This window comes from Stegostoma tigrinum, chromosome 33 (assembly GCF_030684315.1).
Source record: "Stegostoma tigrinum isolate sSteTig4 chromosome 33, sSteTig4.hap1, whole genome shotgun sequence".
NCBI classification, from domain to species: Eukaryota; Metazoa; Chordata; class Chondrichthyes; order Orectolobiformes; family Stegostomatidae; genus Stegostoma; species Stegostoma tigrinum.
In genome coordinates this window covers 17,697,600-17,723,210 of record NC_081386.1, presented here as the reverse complement: position 1 = coordinate 17,723,210, position 25,611 = coordinate 17,697,600, and the positions used below count along the sequence as shown (strand labels likewise).

Sequence of the window (25,611 nt, the reverse complement as noted above, 5' to 3'; positions counted from 1 at the left end):
ACTGTTAAATTCCGACTCAACTGAACAGATATTTTGAGATTTTTGTTATACAGTTGCTATTTTGAGACACAATCACTTGAATGATAAATTCATCATGAAGATCTGTCTTGACGCCCTGGGAAATAACAATCGAAGATTCAATAGGGTTTTTCTTTTAAAAACTCTGTTATAAACTATTAAATGTAGGTTATATTCATTTATTTTGGCCATAGTATATCCTAAGGTGTTTTACAGCATTCTTATCAAATCAACATTTAACCCAAGCTACTGAAAGAAATATTAGGGCAGATGACCAAAAGGTCGGCCAAAGTGGAAGTCTCAGAGGACTAAATAAAGGAGGAAAGTAATGGAGAGGTAGAGAGATTTAGGGATGTAAATCCAGAGCATGAAATCTAATTGGTAATTGATTAAGGGGTCAGATTTGGAGGAATGTGCATTTCTTGGGTGTTGTTGGAGTTTAAGGAAATGGGAAAGTATGAGGGCATGGAGGAATTTTAAAGACAAAAACATTAGCTTAATTGGGAGCTAAGTGAGGTCAGCAAAAAGTGCATTTTTGAGAGAATGTTGTATGTCTGTCCTTAACTGAGTACTACTTTTGAATGGAGCTCCTAGTGTGTGTGTGTGTGTGTGTGTGTGTGTGTGTGTGTGTGTGTGTGTGTGTGTGTGTGTGTAGTATAAGTGAATTTTGCTCATAATCCCAGAATTTGTGATTGTAGTTGTATGATATTTGAATAGCTCCATCCAAACGTCTGTAAGGAGAAAAAGCAACATTCCTGCATCTACCCATGTAACTGAAATGCCTCTTACTTGGAACTTTTCTGAAATCATTTCTGGAACCAATCTTCTCTGCATCCTCTTTAAAGACTTCACATCCTTCACAACCACAAAGTATGGTTTCCAGAAGAAGACATGTTTCTCCAGTTGTGAACAAACCAATATTTAGTACAGGTTCATCATAATTTCCTTGTTTTTACCCAATGCTGCAGTGTTTAAAGCCCAGAATTTCATAAGCCAGTTTTTTTCAATTTCCCTCATCTCTTGCAGCAATTTGTGCATGTATATTCTGAGGTGTGTCTACACCTGATCTTTGCCCATTTCATTGTCTCTTCTGGTTCTTCCTAACAAAATGTATCATTCTGCATTTCTATGCATTAAATTTTATCCTCACTGTCTGCAGATTCCACCAGTCTCTCTACAATTCCTTGGGGGAAGAAAAGGGTGAAAATTAAACTTTGACTTTAGTTTTAAGGGAACAATTTTAGCTCTTGCAGTTAACATAGGTTGACAGTGGTTGTAATCTACTGAGATCTTGCAAACACTGAGAATTTTCCTAAAGCATGGAGGTTAAAGGATATTATGTCAATAATGGCTCATTTGGTATCACTTATGAATCAGGTGGCTGTCGATTCAAGCCCCACCTTTTGAGGCTTGAGCAGACCATCCTAGCTGACATTTCATGCAGCTCTGTGGAGTGCTGTGCTTTCAGATATAATGTTAAACAACTGCCTTTTTTGCCCCCTGAAGTCAGCACCAACAATTCCTTAGCACTATTTTGAAGATGTGCCGTTGAGTTCACTTTGTGCCTTGACCAATATTTTTCTGCAATCAGTGTCTTTAAAACAGACTATCTGGTTGTTATCACATTGCTGTTGTGGGACCTTGCTGTGTGCACACTGGTTTCACTTTGGCCCACTAATAAGACATTCTGAAAGAACAAAAGGTGTTTTTTTTATAATGCAAGTTTTTTTCTTAATTACTTAGCAGTACAGAATTAAAACATTGTTATAAAGCAACTCAAAGTCAAAACTTTTCCATCTTGCATTCGTGGAGACTGTGATGGAAAATATCAGACTTGGAAAGAGGAGCATCAATTTGTCTGTGTCACTCATTTTAGCAATGTTTAAGCTTTTAGTTTGTTTGTAAATGTAGAAATCTACTGAATTTCTAATAACATACACACGACATTCCTATGAATGTTTACTGTATGCATGCCTATGTTTTTCATGCATTTAGGGTACCAGCAACATTCTGCCTCAGGAAGTTTCTGGGTATACATTATGCAAGGCTCATTGATATATGGTAGTTAAGCCATCAGAATAAGCAATATACCATTTTATACAGTTGTTGTTGAGCTGAAAATAGAAGATGATGTTGGCAATCCATTTCAAGAAAATGTCTGGGTGGAGTTGGGGTGACACCCAACTGTTGCACACTAATTCTTTAGTTTAACCTATCTGGATAAAGGCCGAATCAAACAAACCACTGTTTGACTAGTAGATGAGTTAAAATCCCACTGTTTTTGTATTTTAAATCTTTCTACATATTACTTGAATTTAAAAAAGTGCAGTAACCATTCAGAGTGTTAACTGTTTCACTGTTATTTCCTTGTTTAATATTCTCTGCTTCTACACTGTCTAAATTGTGAAATGCTGGCTGAATTTATGCAGTGATTTTTTTTATTGCACAAGCAACATTTTGGGTTTCCACTTGCCCTATTTTATGTTGAACTGCCTGAAGGGTTTCGATTGTTGCTGAGCTGCGGATGACAGCAGTCGTCTCGTATCTCACACAGTTGGTAGGTTTGATGTACTACTGCAGATCCCAGTGTATCTGCTGTGGAAAGTGACTTTTATCCATTGAAAAGATGCAGTTGTTGCCCTGGTATATATTCTGATAAATCTATGAGGATGTAGTCTTGCTGACGAGCCAGTTTTGGCAAATCTGGCATTTTTGCTCTGATAGATTCCAACTTCAGAAGCAGATGTGCAAAATTAACACAGCGCAGGTATACAGTAGAACCAGATTATCCTCACCAGTGCTCAGTGATAAACTTCTAGTACCAGCCCTGATGAGGAGTAGAAAGTTCTTCTTAGAATATTCTTTATACCTATCCCAATTATTAATTCACTTATTAATCAGATGATGTATTCTTCTCTATTTCTTTAATATTACTTCACGCCCTGTCATTAAATACTGCATTCTGCTTAAGCTTTACAGTTAAAAGGCAGTGAGTGAAAGTAATGTATTATTTTCAGATGTTGTGTAAGGTTTTTTTTCAAACAACTTGGTTAGTTATTGATGATTACATGACGTCTTGTAACTATCTTATTCTCTTCATTTCACAATTGTGATGCAGCTTCCACATCCTCAAGTTCCCAAGGGACGTTTCCAAACAATAAAACTAAATATTTTGAAGTGTTCTTCCTATTTCTATGCAGGCAACTGGAGAAATCAGTCTGACCAGAGGCCCCATGATCAGTTATGAGACGAATTATCCATTTGTGTTGTTTGAGTTATGGCCAGCACACATTGGAATAGAATCTTTTGAATCCATTTGAGCAAGCAGATGCTGCCTTGTTGTAAAATTTCATCCAAACGACATCATCTGTGACAGTGCAGCATTGCCTTGGTACTCTGAAGATATTAACAGTCTTCAGCAACAGAGCCAAGATAACCCTAGAGATAATGGGAACTGCAGATGCTGGAGATTCCAAGATAATAAAATGTGAGGCTGGATGAACACAGCAGGCCAAGCAGCATCTCAGGAGCACAAAAGCTGACGTTTCGGGCCTAGACCCTTCATCAGAGAGGGGGATGGGGGGAGGGAACTGGAATAAATAGGGAGAGAGGGGGAGGCGGACCGAAGATGGAGAGTAAAGAAGATAGGTGGAGAGGGTGTAGGTGGGGAGGTAGGGAGGGGATAGGTCAGTCCAGGGAAGACGGACAGGTGAAGGAGGTGGGATGAGGTTAGTAGGTAGCTGGGGGTGCGGCTTGGGGTGGGAGGAAGGGATGGGTGAGAGGAAGAACCGGTTAGGGAGGCAGAGACAGGTTGGACTGGTTTTGGGATGCAGTGGGTGGGGGGGAAGAGCTGGGCTGGTTGTGTGGTGCAGTGGGGGGAGGGGATGAACTGGGCTGGTTTAGGGATGCAGTGGGGGAAGGGGAGATTTTGAAACTGGTGAAGTCCACATTGATACCATATGGCTGCAGGGTTCCCAGGCGGAATATGAGTTGCTGTTCCTGCAACCTTCGGGTGGCATCATTGTGGCAGTGCAGGAGGCCCATGATGGACATGTCATCAAGAGAATGGGAGGGGGAGTGGAAATGGTTTGCGACTGGGAGGTGCAGTTGTTTGTTGCGAACTGAGCGGAGGTGTTCTGCAAAGCGGTCCCCAAGCCTCCGCTTGGTTTCTCCAATGTAGAGGAAGCCGCACCGGGTACAGTGGATGCAGTATACCACATTGGCAGATGTGCAGGTGAACCTCTGCTTAATGTGGAATGTCATCTTGGGGCCTGGGATGGGGGTGAGGGAGGAGGTGTGGGGACAAGTGTAGCATTTCCTGCGGTTGCAGGGGAAGGTGCCGGGTGTGGTGGGGTTGGAGGGCAGTGTGGAGCGAACAAGGGAGTCACGGAGAGAGTGGTCTCTCCGGAAAGCAGACAGGGGAGGGGATGGAAAAATGTCTTGGGTGGTGGGGTCGGATTGTAAATGGCGGAAGTGTCGGAGGATAATGCGTTGTGTCCGGAGGTTGGTAGGGTGGTGTGTGAGAACGAGGGGGATCCTCTTGGGGCGGTTGTGGCGGGGGCGGGGTGTGAGGGATGTGTCGCGGGAAATGCGGGAGACGCGGTCAAGGGCGTTCTCAATCACCGTGGGGGGAAAGTTGGGGTCCTTAAAGAACTTGGACATCTGGGATGTGCGGGAGTGAATGTCTTATCGTGGGAGCAGATGCGGCGGAGGCGGAGGAATTGGGAATAGGGGATGGAATTTTTGCAGGAGGGTGGGTGGGAGGAGGTGTATTCTAGGTAGCTGTGGGAGTCGGTGGGCTTGAAATGGACATCAGTTACAAGCTGGTTGCCTGAGATGGAGACTGAGAGGTCCAGGAAGGTGAGGGATGTGCTGGAGATGGCCCAGGTGAACTGAAGGTTGGGGTGGAAGGTGTTGGTGAAGTGGATGAACTGTTCGAGCTCCTCTGGGGAGCAAGAGGCGGCGCCGATACAGTCATCAATGTACCGGAGGAAGAGGTGGGGTTTGGGGCCTGTGTAGGTGCGGAAGATGGACTGTTCCACGTAACCTACAAAGAGGCAGGCATAGCTGGGGCCCATGCGGGTGCCCATGGCCACCCCCTTCCTCCCACCCCAAGCCGCACCCCCAGCTACCTACTAACCTCATCCCACCTCCTTGACCTGTCCGTCTTCCCTGGACTGACCTATCCCCTCCCTACCTCCCCACCTACACCCTCTCCACCTATCTTCTTTACTCTCCATCTTCGGTCCGCCTCCCCCTCTCTCCCTATTTATTCCAGTTCCCTCCCCCCATCCCCCTCTCTGATGAAGGGTCTAGGCCCGAAACGTCAGCTTTTGTGCTCCTGAGATGCTGCTTGGCCTGCTGTGTTCATCCAGCCTCACATTTTATTATCCAAGATAACCCTATGTTGTTGGCAATGAGCTTTCTATAGCATTAATTAAGCAGATGTCTTCCTTACGTTCTAATGGCTGTTGGAGATTGTGAAGATAGGGCCAGTTTACAAAGGCACCAGATAGGGCTGGAAATGTGTCATGAAGTGGGCAGGAGAGCGGGGCCCTACATCATTACTATTTGGATAAAATGATTTAAATCATCATCGGGCCAGTGCTAGATGAGAGAACTTGAGGGGTCTCATTCGGGCTGTGGACGCTGCCCTCCTTGCCTGTGGCCCTCTCTTTGTTGCATAAAACCTTCCCTCCCTGCCTGCTGCTGGGTGACCTTTGCCAATTAATTGGCAAGATGTCGTTGGCATTTTGAAATGGTCCCTGATTGGGACTCAAATGTAATTCAGCTGATAACCCCTTTGGGGTGCAGGTTCGGCAGCCTGCACCACACACCCCAAGGGCTTGTCTTTTTTTTTTAACTTTTTCCCTGTGTGATATGAAGTTTGCTCACCCCCAGTCCCAAATGAGCTTGAAGGGCCATTTGAGAGGACAGTTGAAAGTCAACCTGTCAGTCTGGAGTCATGTGTTGACCAGATCAGGTAAAGATGGCTGATCTCCTTCCCTAAAGGAGAATTAGTGAACGTGTTAGGTTTCTATAACAATTGATAATAATTTCATGGTCACCATGGTGCTCCTGTTTATTTTCACAGCCCAAGATGTGCAGGTTAGGTGTATTGACCAAGGGAAATGCAGGGTTACAGGGATAGGATAGAGGATCGGTCTGAGTGATATGCTTGCTGTTCGAAGAGTCAGTTTGGACTTGACGGGCCAAGTGGCCTCTTTCTAATGTCTCAACAAAGGCTGCAGTAAAACAATGACTTTACTGTTCTTCACTCTTGCAGGGCCTCCAGTGTCACTTCTGGAATTTTATTTTTCTTTCCCCACCTCTTCCTTTGAGGTACTCGTTACCTGTGCTACCATAAGAAAGCAGGTGTGGATATGATGACATTAAAGGCATGTTGACCATGACATTTCACAAAAAAACTATGAGCCCTTTTTGTGATGTTGGGAATCTTTTCTATTTCCCATACTGTCCAGCTGTCTGCCTCTTGTGTATAGGGGTGGTGACTTGTTGCATTCCAAAGATCAATTGAATCAGCCACCAGAAGATGTGGGACTGTGGTTTGATGATGAATCTGGCAAATGGGAAAACACAATGTTTCATTACAGCAGCTGTAACCAAGAACTCTGTGTCAGGAGAGTTACTATCTCCCTGCTTTGTTACAGTGCGTACTGATTTGCTGGCCTACCCTGATATCAGCCATAGTCTGGTTGGAACAGTTGTGGTTTGTAATTGGCTGGATTAATCAATAATATTTCTGGAAAGCTTTTTGTGAAGCTATCACCAGATGAACAAAGTATTTTTGTAAAGTATCCCTACCCACACTGGGACTTTGCAATGAACGTACACTTTATTTGTAACTTATTGCCATTGCTTTACTTTATTGCTGAGTTAATACAATCCTATCTACATGTCCTTCTTCAGAACACTTTGTCTAAGAGCACAGACTATTTTGAGCTCTGAGTTCAGTCAATTCTGGCAGTGGTGTGTGCTATTAACAACCCTCCTTAAATATTGCATTCTAGTGTCTCAACAAATGCTGCATTAAAACAATGACTTTACTGTTCTGCACTCTTGCAGGGCCTCCAGTGTCACGTTTATAATTTTATTTTTCTTTCCACACCTCTTCCTTTGAGATACAGTTGCAAGTGCCTCAACTTTCCTTAGCTAAGCCCATCCAAGTGGATTTTATTCCATGCAATCAACTGCAACTTTGCTGTATGGTCTGGGCCAAATTGAGAGCGTCATGTGCAGTCTGCATCCTACACTGCCACCAACAGCCCAGTAAAGTCAGCTTGAGCATAATTGCTGGATGATGACCAATAAAAAACCTGGGGCAACAGTACTGATTGTAACACTTATACCGTGGCTGTAGTGGCACATTGATACCACTGGTCTAGTAATCCAGACCTAGGTTCTTGGGATACAGTTAAATTTCCACCATTTTCCTGGTGGGATTTGAAGTGTAATTAATAAAGTTAGAATTGAAATAAGAATTTTTTTTTAAGCATTGGAAAAAGTGTGTTAGGTGGCAATCAATTTGCCTTTCCCACTGCAGAGAAAACATATTGTTACATTCAGGCTGTTAGGAGCTGGATGGTGAGTTTCAGTGAACTCATCAGCAAATGACATTGGCATCCCTGGTCGCCAGAAGCTACCAGCCAGTGAGAGCCCAGCAGTCTATGGGTCCGAAAGATCACTAGTGGAGTCTAGTCCTTGCAGAGGGCGTAGGGTCCAGAGCTGAACAAATAAGTTGCTTATATATACTGTACTCATGGGGTTGGTGTTGCAGGGAGAAACAGGTTAAGGTAATTGGATAAAGGTCTACGGATGGGTTTCAAAAGCCTACCCCTTCTCTGCAGCCCCCACCTGCCCCTTATTCTCTTTTGTTTCCCCCATTTGAAGACTTGGAAACCGAACAGGAAGGTCATCTTGTTTTTCAATCAGGAAACCAGACAATTTGCTGATTCGTTGGGAAGGCAGGTGATCAGGAAGTTGCTGAGGTCTTGTGCTGAGGTTATGTGGCTATTACTGAACCATTAGGGTTTTAATTGCTGATGGGTAAGTCATGGACCTTCTCTCCCTTGACTTAATTAATGATACAACAAGCAGGGGTGAGTTTCTCCGGGGTCAAAACTCCCCATTATTTCCCCTTCATGCACAATTATTTTGCTATCTCTAGGGAGGTGAAAATTGTGACCCTAGACTCAGTAATGGTGACTTGTTGTTGTGAATACCTATTTGTTCACTAATGCTCTTTAAGGAAGGAAATCTGCCATCAAAACCTGGTCTGGTCTACATGTTACTGCAGACGCATAGGAATGTAGTCGGTTTGAAATGGCCAGCAAGCCATTCAATTGCACTAAGCTGCCACTAAAATACAAATGATTCAAGAAGCAGCTCAGTACCAGCTTCTGAAAGCTGTCGGGGATGGGCAACAAGTGCTGACCTAACTAGCAATGTCCACATCACACAAAAAGAATTAAACAAACACTACCCTGTCCAAAAACAGTTACTTTAGCCAAATCCTAGAATAGCATTTGGAACAGTCCTAGTCTGTATAGTTCAGTTAAATGCAGGATAATGAATTAACTCAGCAAATTTGAATCCCACAGCTTGTAAAAGAAACTGTTATACAAGCCTTAAGTGCTGCAGTTTTCAAAATTCTGTCACAGTTTTGGTAGTATCAGCTGAATCTGTTGTTTTGTATTCTCGTGTTCTGAGTTAGCAATTCTACACTGTGAGTGAGTCATTTAGCACCGTTTACTTTGCGTCTACTGGGCCCATCCCATTTACTCAAGTGGGAATGTATGCTTTTCCAGTCGGGAAGTTTGGTTTGATCACCGTCGATTCCAATCTGATGAAAACATCATGTTTCAGAAGCAAAACAAATGATGGCAGCAGTTTTCTCATTCAACTGGACCCACACACACTCTTTCCTAATCCCATTAGCAGTTCATGACCCTTTGTAATGCTTTCTGTTGATTTCCACACATTAAGGACAGTTTTTTTGTTTCTATTCTTTCATGTGTGTAGGCATCACTGGCAAGGCCAGTATTTTTTTCACATCTCTGATTGCTCTTGAGCTGAACAAACTCTTGGGCAGTTAGGAGTCAACTACATTACTGTGGGTCTGGAATCACATATCAGTGAGAATGGGTAAGGATGACCATCATCTGGTACCCATCTCTAGTTACCCTTCAGAAGGTGGACAGTGAGTTGTCTTCTTGAACTTGTAGATGGTGGACATGGTTTGTGAAGTCAGGAGGTGAGTTATTCGCTGCAGTGTTCCTGGCCTCTACTATGCTCTTATGTGTTTATGTGGTGAATCCAGTTCAGTTCTGGTTAGTGGTAACCCGGGGATGTTGATGATTATGATTCAGTGATGGTGATGCCATTGAATGCTAAGGAGTGATGCCTAAATGTTCTCTTGTTGGGGATAGTCATTGCCAGGCATTTGTTTGGCATTACTGATACAAGTCACTTTTCAGACCAAACTCCAAAAATGTCAGGTCTTACTGCATTTTGACTGCATCTGTTTCTGAGAACTTGCAAACCTGGAGATGCGATGCTTATCCTTCAACAACTATCTTCCAATGTTGGGTATGATTCCAAGCCCAGCAGAGAGCTCTTGATTCCTGTTCAGTCTAATTTTGCTAGAGCTCCTTGATGCAACACTTATCAAATGTGTCCTCGATGTCAAGAGCTGTCATTCTCTCCTCACCTACTTCTGGACTTCGGTTCTTTTGTCTGTGTTCAAACCAAGGCTGTAATGACATCAGGAGATGAGTGGATGCGACGGAACCCAAACTGAATGTCAGTCAACATGTAATTGCTGTTTGATAACACTGTGAATACCCCCTTTAGCACTTTACTGATGATGGAGAGTAGAATAGGTGGTAATTGGCTGGGCCCCTTTTAATGTATAAGAGATACCTGGACAATTTTTCACATTGTTGGATAGAAGCCAATGTTGTAATTATAATGGAACAACTTGCCAGGGCCACAACAAGTTCTGGTGCACATGTCTTCAATATTATTGCTGGAACATTGCCAGGGCCCATAGCCAATGTCTTTAGACATTTCTGGGTATCATATGGGGTGAATCAAATGGCAGAAAGACTTGCATCAATGATGCTGTGTCCTTCTGACGAAATGGTGATGGGATCATCCATTTGGCACTTTGGCTGAAGGTTGTTACAAATGCTTCAGCCTTACTTTTTGTACTGATGTGCTAAGATACCCCTTCATTGAGGATGGGGACATTTGTGGAACTTGCACTGAGGTGTTTAGATGTCCACCGCTATTCATGACTGGATGTGGCAGGACTATAGAACTTAGATTTGCAATGGTTGTGAAATTGCTTAGCCGTGTCTTTCAGTTGCCAAGAGACTGTCACCATTCAAGGAGCTTTTAATTCCAGATTTATTCATTTATTTCAAATTTCACTTTCTGCCATGGTGGGATTCAAACCCATCTCACGGAGCATTAACCTGGGCCTCCGGATTGGTAATCCAGTGACATTACCAGTACACACCACCTGCTCTTGGATAAGATATAGCTGCTGGTCTTAGGCAGCCACCAGCAGAAGTCCCTTGCTCTTTAACACAATGTAATGGGATCTTTTGTATCCCAAAGAGGGAAAATGGCTGACATTGGCTTTGTGTCTGAAGAGAAAAGGGTGTTCACAGAATCTTTACAGTATGAAAAGAGGCCTTTTGGCCCATTTAATCTGTACTGAACCTCTGAAGAGCGTCCCACCCAAACCTAGCCCCCAATCTGTCACTTTAACCCCGCATTTTCCATGGCTAATCCACCTTACCTGTACATCCCTGGAAACTATAGTGCAATTTTAGCCATTTTCACTTAATGTGCATACCTTGGGACCGTAGGAGGAAACTGGAGCACCCAGAGGAGACCAAGCAGACACAGGGAGAACAAGCAAACTTCACAGAGACCAAGGCTAGAATTGAATCTGGGTTCCTGGCACTGTGAGGCAGCAGTGCCAAGCAATGAGCCCCGTAATGCCGTGACAAAATGGCGAATATGAAAAGCTCAACATCGTACAGGGCAGGGCTTTACACTAAAGTACGTTCCCCCCTTTCATTGTCACTGAGGGGTTCTTTTTAGTTTCCCTGCATTGCGGAAAACTCCCCCGTGGCGGATGCTGCTTTTGTTGCAATAAACTCAACATCTGCTGCAGGCTGAACTGACACAATAGACTTTTAAAATTTCTTTTAATAGTTGTCACAGCCTGGAGGTTAGGGGTGAGATTGTGGTAAGATTAGTGACTGAAGTGTGGTTCAACCTGTATATAATCATGAAACACCCAATCTAGAACACAATCCCCCTATTGTGTTGAATACTTATGTCATTTCTCTGCCTCTGCTGTGAAAATTTGCCTTGCCACTTTGAGGGAAGCCTCTGCCTTTGTGCCTTAACCTTATTTCACTGAAGGTGATTATTAAAATTTTAAAACATATGTATATAAAGGAGGCCTGACAGACATCTATTACCAAACTGAGCTCCTACGGGATTGAACAAAGGTACCTGATTTTAAGTAAGTTTAATTCTATGGAATTTTAAATGTGCCATCTTCAGTTAATTGATTAAGTGGGAAAATGGTCAGTCACTTAAAGCAACTATGTTTTTATTAGCACTTCACAGGACCATTACTCATAAACTGCTGAAAATATTTGCAGTATTCGTTGGAGGAATTTTTGCGTCCAGACATACCTCCTTTATGCATTGGTTAAATGAGAAAATGCTAGCTCTGTGATTAAATCAAAACCATGACTATTTCCTTTACCACAGTATTAGCTTTCTATTCTCCTTATATGGGAAAGAAATTTTCAAAAGCACTTTGACTGGCTGTGGATCTGAGGTTGTGTTTAAAATTCCTTCGGCTTTGCAAATTTAAGGATTGGGAAAAGGGGGTCCCAGGCAATAGCAGTTGTCAGTAAATGATGCATTAATTATCAAAATAGCAGGTATCTTTATTAAATACAGTAGCAGTACTTAACCATGCGCTTTTGTATTTCTTGGGCCTGCATCATTGTTAAAAATAAAAATAAACAATTGTAATCAAATTTCATACATTATAAGAAACTCATCATAATAAAATTACTCACTTTATGATCGTTGCCACATGTTATTTTGGCCTAGGTATTTTTGTAAAGACCTTGGCTCCCTTTTCTTTGAACTGTTGGTTGCTACTATTGATGATAATCAACAAAGATTAGTGATGTTTCTGGTCATTCAGCTGAGCTGGTGAAATACAGGGCTTCGACAGCATGCCATTGAATAAGATAATTTCCTACACTTGTTCAGTTGGAAAGGACACAATGTGGAAATTTAGGCACTGACACCAGGAGTCCCACTTTGCATGAAGAAGCCATTGCAATTACTGTACTGAGTAGATATAGCTAAAGTAATAATACTTGCATTTATAGGGATTTTTTGGTAAGATGAAACTTCTAAAAGTGCTTTATATACTGAATTATTTTCAGTGCAGTAACCATTGTAGGCAAATCCATTGACCTGCATCCCAGTTTATGATTATATTTGAATGGATAGATGAAAACAGCTCCCTCCCTAACAAGCCTCTAGAGGAATTCATTCAGTGCAGGCAGCACTATGAGAAGTGGAGAGATACTCATTGAGTGCATTTATGCAACTTTGTAGACACTGACTTGAGAAAATAAGGGCTATTGTAGATTGCCCTGTGAAGTAATCAAGTGAACAAATAATTAAATTGTTAGAAGAAACTGCATGAATAACAATAGGAATCTGCAGGTGATTCCATTGAGGTATTTGCTAGTTTTTGACTAGTTATGAAAAAGCTAAGTTGCATTTTATATTATGTCTTTTATGATCTTGGGATGCTCCAAGTTGGTTTACAGTGAATGAAGTATTCTGAAAAGAGTAATTGCAGCCGTAATGTAAGAAATGTGGCAGCCAATTTGCATACAGCAAGGTCCTACAAATAGAGTGATAATGAGCAGATAATCCTTAGATCATTGACAGATGCATGTTGGCCTGGACACCAGAAGAATGCCACCATTCTTTCGCTAGTACCAGGAGATATTTCAGCTGAAAGCAGGTCGGACCTCGGTTTTACATCCCAACCAAAGTCAGAATCTCTCATAGCCTAGCATCGCCTCAGTACTGCACTGGGGTGTCAGATTGGATTTTATTCTCAAGGCTGAGCAGTGTACCTTCAACTCACATTGTTCTAAATCAATGGTAAAGAGCTACCACTGAACCAAGGCTGATAGACAAAGGAATTAATGACTGTTGGGTCAGCCAGGCCACAATCAGATCAGCCACAATTTAATCAAATGGTGGAGTGGGCATTCGTAAAGATCTCAATTGCTTTTCAGGCTTCCACAGCAAAACGTCAGCTTGCCAAACAGCTACAACTTGCATTTACAGAGCATCAATCATGTAGTAAAATACCCCAATATGTTTCACAACGGCAACATGAACAGAGGGACCAAGGGGTTCCGGTACATAATTCTTTGGAGTTTACGTCACACATAGTCAGGGTAGTTGAAAAGGCATTTGGCATGCTTGCCTTCATTGCTCAGACCTTTGTGTATAGGAGTGCGAAGTCAAGTTAAGTTTGTACAGACATTGGTGAGGGCTCCTCTGGAGTACTCTGTACAGTTCTGATTGCTCTGTTATGGGAAGGATATCATTGAGTTGGAGATGATTCAGGAGAGATTTACCAGGATTTTGCTACGTATGGAAGGTTTCTGTTATAAAGAAAGGCTGAATAGGCTGAAATCTTTTTCATTGGAGCTTAGGAGTTTGAGAGGTGACCTTATAGAGGTTTATAAAATCATGACGTGCATAGATAGGGTTAACGGTAGGTGTCTTTTCCCCAGGGTGGGCTATTTCAGGAGTGGGGGACTTATTTTTACGTTGAGAGGACAGTGATTTTAAAAAGACACAAGGGACAAATATTTTACCTAGAGGGTGTGTGGGCATGGAAAGAGCTTCTCCAGGAAGTGCTGGATGCAAGCATAGTTACTATATTTAAAAGACACTTAGATAAGTACATGAGTAGGAAAGGTTTGGAGGCATATGGGCCAGGAGCAGGCAGGTGGAACTAGTTTAGTTTGATACTAGATAACAAAGTGTGGAGCTGGATGAACACAGCAGGCCAAGCAGCATCTTAGGAGCACAAAAGCTGACGTTTCAGGCTGAGACCCTTCATCAGTTTGATACTATGTTCAGTGTGGACTGGTTGGACCAAAATGTCTGTTTCTGTGCCCAATGACTCTACGAAACAAAATGTGATGCTGAATGACATGATGTGATCTTCAGGCAGATGGTCAAATGAAGTTAAGCAGGGCGACTGAAAGGAAAGTTCAGGAAGGCAGTTCTAGAGATAGGGGATCAAGGCTGCCATAGGCACCATCAACAGGTGGTAAAGAGATTAAAATCAAGGTACACAAGAGGCCAGAATTGGAGGAGTGCTGGTACATCAGGGGACTTTGGGTTGAAGTAGGTTATACAGAAGGGAGTGAGACAATGGAGGGATTTAAAAAGTCAGGATAAGGACAAGTGTAAGAGTGTTGAAGAATATACATGGGTATGCTTTCTATCAGATATTATTCACATACAAGCATTTAATGTAATTTTGTTGTATTATATGCCACCTTATTCTGTGGGTAATGTGAAATATGCATCTAGACTTTAGGAATATCTTTGAATGTCAATGTTCCTCTCAGTTTACTGGTTTTTATTATGAGTATCGAAACACTTTAAATTATGAACATCTGTTGCATTAACAAAGCATTGCGCTGTTTATTTTTGTTGGATTAACACTTGTCTTAACATAGGGGACAGAGAATATTCAACTAAGTGCCTTGTTCACGTCATTATTTGTAGGGGCAAAATTAGGAATTGCTAGAAAAACTCAGCAGGTCTGGCAGCATCACTGCGGAGAAAGCAGAGCTCTGAAGAAACAGCAACTTCTGTTTTTGTTTCTGATTTCCAGCATCCACAGTTCTTTTCTTTTGTTTTTTTAAATCATTTTGAGGGGTATTTGAAACAACAGCTCTTAAAATACATTCATTGTTGATCAGCCAAGAAAAAAGCTGACATACCTCACGTTAATTTTATAATTCATTACCATTTTTTAACACAATATAAAGTGTGGCACCGGAACAACACCATCAATATTTCAGTGAGTCAGGTCGTTAGTGGATCATACAATTTTGAGTGGAAACATTTGAAGTTCAATTTATTATCTATAAATGGCAGCTAGGTTTCTAATCATTGTTAATATGATGTTTTCTAACTTTTATACTGTCTGTGAGAAAAGGTACATTTTAATATAAATAAACTTGAACACATGCTGTAGTACGGTTTGGAATATTTATGGTATTTTGCGCCTTCCTTTATATCTTATCTTCCATTGTCTGCCATATACAGAACTTTTAACATGTCCTTGGACATATGGGAGAGGACTGTTTTGCTGTATGAAGCATACTTCACATTTTTAAACCATGTAAATTTCCACAATCTTGGCAGCATGAAATGTTAGACTGTTCTTACAGCAAACAAAAGGTCAGGAACGATGAAGATTCAAAACAAAACACAGTCCTGACCCGCCTTTGATTAGTTGCAACGATAGCACAGTTGCTGTCATGCAATCGTTGTAGAAAACAGGGTATGTGGACTAGTGTGGATTCTCACTCTTGACTAAGAAATGGAAATATATCAAGTGGACAAATAATTAAATTGTTAGAAGAAACTGCATGAATAACAATAGGAATCTGCAGGTGATTCCATTGAGGTATTTGCTATATATATTTCCATTTCTTAGTCAAGAGTGAGAACCCTCACTAGTCCACATACCCTGTTTTCTACAACGATTGCATGACAGCAACTGTGCCATCGTTGCAACTAATCAAAGGCGGGTCAGGAGTGTGTTTTGTTTTGAATCTTCATCGTTCCTGACCTTTTGTGAATGTTAACAGGCTGGTTAATTATTTTGGGAGAGCCCTCACCATACTCTATAAATAAAGTCTTTCACCAGGAGTCACTGAGTAGCATTGAAGGTTTGGAAGCCTGATTGACTTCCCCTCTTCCTAATAGGAAAATTGAAACAAATTGTAACAGCCCTACTACAATGTACCTGCCATTGGCTTCGGTAGTACACAGCAAGGATCAAAGTACAGCCTTTCCTGGTCCACTCATGAGCTAATGTGATTGTTTTCAGAACCATTGGGTTTGCGTATTATTATCACTTTTTTTTTCATTCAAGCAAGGCCAGTGTGTGCTGACCTCTATTGTAGCTTAGACTTCAAAGCTTTCTTACCTTTACCCAGGGTGGAACTTAGAACATAGAACATAGAACATCGAACAGTACAGCACAGAACAGGCCCTTCAGCCCACAATGTTGTGCCGACCATTGATCCTCATGTATGCACCCTCAAATTTCTGTGACCATATACATGTCCAGCAGTCTCTTAAATGACCCCAATGACCTTGCTTCCACAACTGCTGCTGGCAACGCATTCCATGCTCTCACAACTCTCTGCGTAAAGAACCTGCCTCTGACATCCCCTCGATACTTTCCACCAACCAGCTTAAAACTATGACCCCTCGTGCTAGCCATTTCTGCCCTGGGAAATAGTCTCTGGCTATCAACTCTATCTATGCCTCTCATTATCTTGTATACCTCAATTAGGTCCCCTCTCCTCCTCCTTTTCTCCAATGAAAAGAGACCGAGCTCAGTCAACCTCTCTTCATAAGATAAGCCCTCCAGTCCAGGCAGCATCCTGGTAAACCTCCTCTGAACCCTCTCCAAAGCAACCACATCTTTCCTATAGTAGGGCGCCCAGAACTGGACGCAGTATTCCAAGTGCGGTCTAACCAAAGTTTTATAGAGCTGCAACAAGATCTCACGACTCTTAAACTCAATCCCCCTGTTACTTGAAACTTGGTTTCCATAAGCCTGTAGCTTGAGCACTAATACAGGATCTTGCGTTTGGACTATCTAGACTAGCATTACCACAGGTCAATGGTTGGACACTTCTGCTGTCTGCATTAAATATAGTCAGCTGAACTCTTGTACTAAGTCTCTCCAAGCCTGCGGGAAAGGCTATGCTAACTTGCCAATTTATGTAGGTTAAATGCTAGCAAATAACTTATTTTACATTTGCATTTCCATGATATGCTAAAAAAAAGTATTCATCCTCAACATTAGAATAACTTAAGATCCTCTGTGGCGCAGTTATATTACTCATATAAGACCATAAGACATAGGAGTGGAAGTAGGGCCATTCGGCCAATCGAATCCACTCCGTATGTTAAACTTACCATTCCAGGGATCATCTGTGTGAATCTCTGCTGGACACGCTCCAGGGCCAGTATGTCCTTCCTGAGGTGTGGGCCCCAAAATTGGACACAATATTCTAAATGGGGCCTAATTAGAGCTTTATAAATTCTCAGAAGCACGTCACTGCTTTTATATTCCAATCCTCTTGAGATAAACGACAACATTACATTCACTTTCTTAATCACGGACTCTACCTGCAAGTTAACTTTTAGAGAATTCTGTACCAACACTCCCAGATCCCTTTGCACTTCTGATTTACGAATTTTCTCACCGTTTAGAAAATAGTCCATGCCTGTATTCTTTTTTTCCAAAGTGCAAAACATCGCATTTGCTCACGTTGAATTTCATCAGCCATTTCCTGGACCACTCTCCTAAACTGTCTAAATCTTTCTGCAGCCTCCCCAACTCCTCAGTACTACCTGCCTGCCCACCTATCTTTGTATCATCGGCAAACTTCGCCAGAATGCCCCCAGTCCCTTCATCCAGGCCATTAATATATAAAGTGAGCAGCTGCGGCCCCATCACTGAACCCTGTGGGACACCACTTGTCACCGGTTGCCATTCTGAAAAAGAGCCTTTTATCCCAACTCTTTGCCTTCTGTCAGACAGCCAATCCTCAATCCAAGCCAATAGCTCATTTCGAACACCATGGGCCCTCACCTTGCTTAACGGCCTCCCGTGAGGCACCTTATGAAAGGCCTTTTGGAAGTCTAGATAGATAACATCCACTGGGTTTCCCTGGTCTAACCTACTTGTTACCTCTTCAAAGAATTCTAACAGGTTTGTCAGGCACGACCTCCCCTTACTAAATCCATGCTGACTTGTTTTAATCTGACCCTGCACTTCCAGGAATTTAGAAATCTCATCCTTGACAATGGATTCTAGAATTTTACCAACAACTGAGGTTGGGCTAATCAGCCTATAATTTTCCATCTTTTGCCCTGATTCTTTATGGCATATACCTGCCATTGTGCAATGCATACATGTGCTGGAACTTGCTGAATTGAACTAAAGAATGGAGGCAAACTTGTTGTATTTTTCTCCAGGTTCTGGCAAAAGAATTTAAGAAAAATTCTTTGGTTCCTTTTTAAGAGTTAATGCCAACATGATGGGGTGCATAGCTTCATTTTATGCTAAGGGATTTCATGAGAACTATCACTCTGGAGTTGGAATGAAACCACATTGCAAGGGACAGTGTTGGTGACTGGTCATGCAGGAGCCTCCAACACCTTGCTTAAACAGAAATTGTTAATTACCTCTACTTCTGGCTAGCTTATGAAAGATGAATGTTGCTTCTGATGGCTCACGTAGTGACACTCCTAATATTAATGTAACGAAAACTGTTGACATTTGTTAACCAGATCTGGGAGCATTTTAGGGGTACTATAATCTAAGACCAAACAAAATGCAAACTCTTTCACTCCAATGTCAGGTAATCTTTGGAAATGCAACAAAGATCACTTAATTAATCGCAATCACAGAGGTTGTATGTATATTGTGATAATACTGAGGATGAATGCACACTTCTAAAATATACATCAAGAGTCCAATGATGTTAACCAAGATGTGTCTTCTATTCTATCGCACTCCCCCAACAATACCTGAAGGCTGTATTTTCAACTGTATATTTGCAGATACGATAGATGACACTTTGTCTGCTTAAGATAGCCCGGTTCTATATAGTAGACGTTTTAGTATTAACGGTGCAAGTTCTGTTGGTATTATATAACCCTCCACAAAAGCTGTCTTTGTTCTAGGCTCTTTATTTGCAGCCTAACCCTCCTGGTGATGCTGGTCTGAACTCAAGTATCAATGACTTTGCGAAGCTTATATGTATATGGCCGTACACTGCTGGAGTGTAGTGCCTATTGTGATGAGTTTGGTGGAGTGGGGCTCTTAATGGGAAGGGGGTGTGCTGTCTGATGAAGACCTGCTGCCCTCTTACCTCTGACCCAATTCAGTCTGGGCGAGAAGACTCATGGACACACTCAGACAAAAGCAAAGTACTGCAGATGCTGGAGAAACTCAGCAGATCTGGCAGCATCTGTGGAGAGAGAAGCAGAGTTAATCTTTCAAGTCCAAAAAAGTTACAGTATCACTGAAAGTTAAGAGTTAATTATACTTCTTCTCCTTTTGCAGGGGAGCAAAGGTCACTACAGGTATCACTGGCAGAGTCACAATGTCAGACAGAGTGGAGTGGACGATATGGTGCTTCTCACAAAAATCACAGAGGATGGCATTGTTGACAACCTGAAGAAACGATACATGGATGACTATATTTTTGTATCCTTTCAATGCCAAATATAAAAGTCATGCAGACCACAAAGATAAGAAGGTGAACTTAACAGTTTTCAGAAGTCTTGATCACTTCTCATTTTTGTGCATTCCAGAATTAATTAAAGGTAACTGTGGGCACTTCCCAAGTCATTGTTGGCCATTTATGACCATTAATTAGCTCCGATTGTGGTGTACTCCCTTCTGGGCTGTGACTGGCCTCCAAATAAAATGGTTTAAAATGATAATTGCATGACCCAAGCATCCAGTTCATGCACAAATATTTGTCCTCAAATCTTTGCCTTGACTGAGTATTTTCTTCAACAACTAAACAGTAAGTACAAAGCTATAGGCAAGTAAAAGGTTTCGGAGCTTCTTGCCGATCATTGAACGACTTTGATGAGATTACCTTCAACTTGTTCAATACTCACCTTTGTCCCAGTAAAATGGCTCTTCAACAGTGGGCAGAGTGTCAACATGACAAGACATTTACCAGAATGCAGTGCCATTCTTAATAGCAACTCTGTTGATTCGTTGTTTTGACTCTAACAGAAGTAGATTTTGATACAAAATTGCTCACTAGTTCAGTTATCTAATGATTTTATTTTTAGAAATGCTGCCTTTGTCTTGGCTGTTCAGGCCACTGTCAAAGTGTATCTATATTTTGCTCCAGTGAATAAATTCCACTTGGCAACTTATTCGGTCGGAGAATGCTCTTTTTCTTTCCCATCCCCATTAACTTTAGTGCAGCTCAAATCCTGCTTAAAGGACATTATTTCCAATGTACGTATTGTAAAAGGGGAGAAAGCAGCGATTATCTGGCTCATGTGCCGATCTGCTGACTACTTAGGCTTTTGTTAAGCTGCAAGTTTAGTCATAAATAAGCTGGGATCTATGGAACAATAATTCCAACCATTATTCGGTGCAGAGTCTAGCTTTCTCAGCTGAGACCAGGAATGCTTCCAGTGGCTTCAACACTACCAAATCAAGAGGAGGATATTCACCAGTGTTATTCCTTTCAATTACCCTGCAACTTGTGCTGGACCTATGGAGGTAGGATCAGGTTTCACTATGATACCTCTTGCGATAAATTGTTTGGTATTGCTCATTGTTGAAGCTGCAAGCACAGTTCCATGAGATAACGTAAAATATTCACTGTTTGAGGAATGGTACTTAAACTCAACATGTTCAGAACTGGATGTCAAAAGAACATCAGTGAGGCAGGAAAGGGTATGATTTATAGCAGCCCTTCATTCTGTAAGCATTAGGCAAAGTCATTGTAGCCCCGGAGGCCCATGGTGCTGCTCTTTCATCAGAGAGAGACGAGTGGTGATGTTTTAACCTAGGGGTTACTACGCTTCAGATGAGGGGTAAGGTCGAGAAGATGAGAACTTCATAGTGAATTGAACCTGTGCTGGTGGTGTCACTCTGCATCACAAACCACCTGTCCAACCATCTAAGCTAACCGACTCCCTCTTCATTCTGTAAACCATCATTAACTGCTGAACATTCACTTCCTAATAATCAAGATAAGTGTGAATGAGCAAAACTGTTTGATCTCCTTTGATTCATCTGCCCAGAACTCTGCCATCCCCTTTTACTGTGGTGTTTAGCTGGGCTTGAAAGATTGCATGCTTTCTTGCTGTGGGTCAACACAATAAGTACAAAATCAGCAAATGTACTTCAATGGTTTAAAGCCAGTGAAATGCACTATGTAAGTGCAAATCTTTTATTTGTGGGTATTGAATTTCTGTGACATTTTCCAGTCACCGGTCCTCTGTGATGATGATGGCTGCCATTTTGAACTTACTTTGGCTGCCCTTAATTTTTAAGTTCCGCAACACATACATTAAAGTCAGAAAAGCTACATGGCGTGAACATATTTTTTCTTGGCTGTTATACTGTTCTTGTGCATGTATGTATTCTGCTGCCAGATTCATACCTACAGTTGGTACAGGGATCCCTGTCCCAGGGCTAATCATACTGAACCTTCTCTCCCCCAACCTCACACCTTCCCTATGATTCTCCAACTTTTCCTTGCATTCTGTGAATGATGTTCTCTGAGTCTCCATGTTTAACTTTGCTGTGATTACCATTACCACTGTTGTTTTCCCTAAACCTAAAGCAGAAAAATACTGAGCAGATGCATGGTGCCACACTCACCTATTCAGAGGTCGTCCTCATCTTGGCTTTTGGTTCCTTCCAACAGCTGGTGGTCTCAGAGTAGGGAGCCCCAAATTGTGGGGCCTGGGATAGTCGGCCTGATTTGACCTATCCTGGGCACAGTTCTGGCCACTGCTACCAACAATAAATGCACCATGTTACACACATTCATGCATAGGATCTGTTCTCCACCTCAGAAAAGGGATATGTTCCAGCCTTGCACCTTTTGGAATTATCCGGGAGCTTGGGGAGCCTGTGTTCCCCATTGCTTTCTCTTTGGCAATAATGTGGCCAATCGAAGCTGGATTGCTAATTAATCAACATGCTTTCCTCTTTTGGTATAAATTGCTGTGATCATTTGAAATTTTGTATTCTTGCATTTGTCTTGATGAGCACAAGATTGATTATTTCAGCACCTTGTCAACTATATTCTGTGATAATGGGAACTGCAGATGCTGGAGATTCCAAGACGACAAAATGTGAGGCTGGATGAACACAGCAGGCCAAGCAGCATCTCAGGAGCACAAAAGCTGACGTTTCGGGCCTAGACCCTTCATCAGAGAGGGGGATGGGGGGAGGGAACTGGAATAAATAGGGAGAGAGGGGGAGGCGGACCGAAGATGGAGAGTAAAGAAGATAGGTGGAGAGGGTGTAGGTGGGGAGGTAGGGAGGGGATAGGTCAGTCCAGGGAAGACGGACAGGTCAAGGAGGTGGGATGAGGTTAGTAGGTAGCTGGGGGTGCGGCTTGGGGTGGGAGGAAGGGATGGGTGAGAGGAAGAACCGGTTAGGGAGGCAGAGACAGGTTGGACTGGTTTTGGGATGCAGTGGGTGGGGGGGAAGAGCTGGGCTGGTTGTGTGGTGCAGTGGGGGGAGGGGATGAACTGGGCTGGTTTAGGGATGCAGTGGGGGAAGGGGAGATTTTGAAACTGGTGAAGTCCACATTGATACCATATGGCTGCCTTCCCCCACTGCATCCCTAAACCAGCCCAGTTCATCCCCTCCCCCCACTGCACCACACAACCAGCCCAGCTCTTCCCCCCCACCCACTGCATCCCAAAACCAGTCCAACCTGTCTCTGCCTCCCTAACCGGTTCTTCCTCTCACCCATCCCTTCCTCCCACCCCAAGCCGCACCCCCAGCTACCTACTAACCTCATCCCACCTCCTTGACCTGTCCGTCTTCCCTGGACTGACCTATCCCCTCCCTACCTCCCCACCTACACCCTCTCCACCTATCTTCTTTACTCTCCATCTTCGGTCCGCCTCCCCCTCTCTCCCTATTTATTCCAGTTCCCTCCCCCCATCCCCCTCTCTGATGAAGGGTCTAGGCCCGAAACGTCAGCTTTTGTGCTCCTGAGATGCTGCTTGGCCTGCTGTGTTCATCCAGCCTCACATTTTGTCAACTATATTCTGTGATTGTTTTTATTACTTTCAGCAGTACCTATAAAAGTTAAAAATATTTAGGTTAGCTGACAAAGGGCCAATAAGAGTTCCTATTTCAATTAAAAGTTCTCGTAATCTTTAACAGGGAGCACTCTGATGGTGAATAGAACAGGACAACATAAGTCTTTGAAAAGATGCCAATTTGAAAACATTTTGCATCTCATGAAACTTGAAATGTTTCCATTCAGCAAAATTTAAGTGTTCTAATTAGCTTAAAGACTTTAATTCTTTCAAAGACCTAGAGATTAATAATTAGTCATTATTTTGCTGAATCAAGGTAACAGACTGTCTCTGCTTGTTTCCTCCCAGTCTAAATTAAATAGCCTCATTTTTGACCAGTTTTTATTTGTGTAAGCATTCAAAGGATTTCAGATTGAATGGACTGGCAGACTGTGAGAACATAGACAAGGACACGTGCAGTGTTGTCAGACTGTGTCACTGCTGCCACTTATGACAACATTGGGTTGTGGAAAGTGAGCATTGATTGTTAGACAGCTGAGGCCTCACTATGCAAACCAAACACAGTCACTTCTGAATGAAGGCAAAGTTTTTAATGTTTATGTCAAGACAGATTCTTGGTAAATATTCTGGGGCAGCACAGTGGCTCAGAGGTTAGCACTGCTGCCTCACAGCACTAGGGACCTGGGTTCGATTCCACCTTTGGATGACGGTCTGCCTGGAGTTTGCATATTCTCCTGTGTCTGCGTGAGTTTCCTCTGAGTGCTCTAGTTTCCTCCTGCAATCCAAGGATGTGCAAGCTAGGTGGATTGGCCATGCTAAATTGCCCATCGTGTTCAGAGATGTGTAGGTTAGGTGCATTAGCCACGGGAAATACCAGAATGGATTTGTGTGGGATGCTGTTTGGAGGGCCAGTGTGGACTTGTTGGACTGAATGACTTGTTTCCACACTGTGGGAATCTGTGATATTCATTCGCCACATAATTGTATTATTTTACATTACATCACTACCTGTTCTTTAGGGTGACATTCTGTAGCACTAATGTTTGTGTTGATTCTCGAAGCTCCCATTTCAGCTTGTTCCTTCTCTTTTTCCGAAGGTGTTACCTACCTGGATAATGGGGTCAGCTCTGGCTCAGTTAGTAACAGAGTCTCCTACAAGTTATAAAGTTCCTTTTGAAGCCCACTTCAGAATGCGAGTACAAAAGTAGTACAGAGAGGGGATGAGATGTGAAGTGGTGGTTCCATCTGCCAGCTTGGATTCTGTGGTGCTAATTCGGAGAAAACTTGGGGGTGGAGTTCTGGTGGGAGAGTTCTCCATACCAATATCTATCCTTCAATCAACATCACAACAAATAGCCATTATCACAGTGCTACTTTGGGAACATGCTATGCACAAACATGGCTGATGTGACTCCTATATTACAATAGTGATGATATGTCAAATGCATTTCTTTGGCTATAAAGTTCTTTGAGATATATGGTAGTTATTGGAAGGTGCTTTATCACTGCTATTCTGCTTCCTGGATACAGGTCTACATGGAACAGAAGCATTGATGGTGAGCATGAACAAGGACTTTCTTTCTTTCCCCCTTCTCATCCGGGGGTTTCCGCAGCCTAGAGCCGGGGTTATACCTGGGAATATCTTGTCTTTGTACCTTCATAGGCATCTGCGGTGCAGCTACACGCTACAAGGGATTTCCACAATAGTTTTTACACCTTCCCTTTTTTACTGGTATGAATTGGTATCTGCTCCACTGTATTTTACAGTGTATTATCCTCTGAGCTCATCCTCAAACCCGATGTCAGTGTGGAAATCAAACCTGGTCACTACTTACGTCATTCCTGATCAACATCTAGCAAATCTGTTAGTAGGGGAAAGTTTCATTTCTTAAAAGTTATTGTTGGTGTGAATTTGAGTATGGCTGAAAATGTTGATTTAAACTTTTCTTCTTGCACTCATCAGGACAATTAGCAAGCATACCAAATGACATTTATGCTGTATAGGAGGAGAGTCCTGATTGGTTGGCATGTGAAATTTGAATGTTAGAGGAATTGCTATAGATGGTGTACCCGATAATGATGACTAATAATTAACTGTCAAAGTTTGTTTCAATTTTAATCTGTCGGGTCAAGTCATTGCCCTGTGAAATGAACCAGAAAATGGCTATCATCTGAAACAAAAACAAAATAGCTGGAGAAACATAGCTGCCCTGGCAACATTTTCGAGAGAAGGCAGAGTTAATTTTTTGGGTCCAGTGACCCATCTTTCAAATTGATTCTAGGTACAAAAAGACAGGGGATGGAGGGGGAAGGAGGAAACAGCAAGAGAGAACTGTAGTTGGACAGACAAAGGGATGAGAATGCTGAGCCAAGGAGAAATAAAAGCTGCTA

The 25,611-nt window shown here is 42.5% G+C and overlaps 1 protein-coding gene across 3 annotated transcripts in view; it reads left to right on the top strand.

Moving 5' to 3' along the window:
- Positions 1-25,611, top strand: part of myo1ea (myosin IEa) — a 140,610-nt gene that overhangs the window by 19,620 nt on the left and 95,379 nt on the right. For all 3 annotated transcript variants that reach the window (XM_048562752.2, XM_048562751.2, XM_048562753.2), the window contains exon 2: positions 19,520-19,663. In XM_048562752.2, coding sequence (XP_048418709.1) covers positions 19,520-19,663 — 144 coding nt within the window. The remainder of the gene's footprint in view (positions 1-19,519; positions 19,664-25,611) is intronic.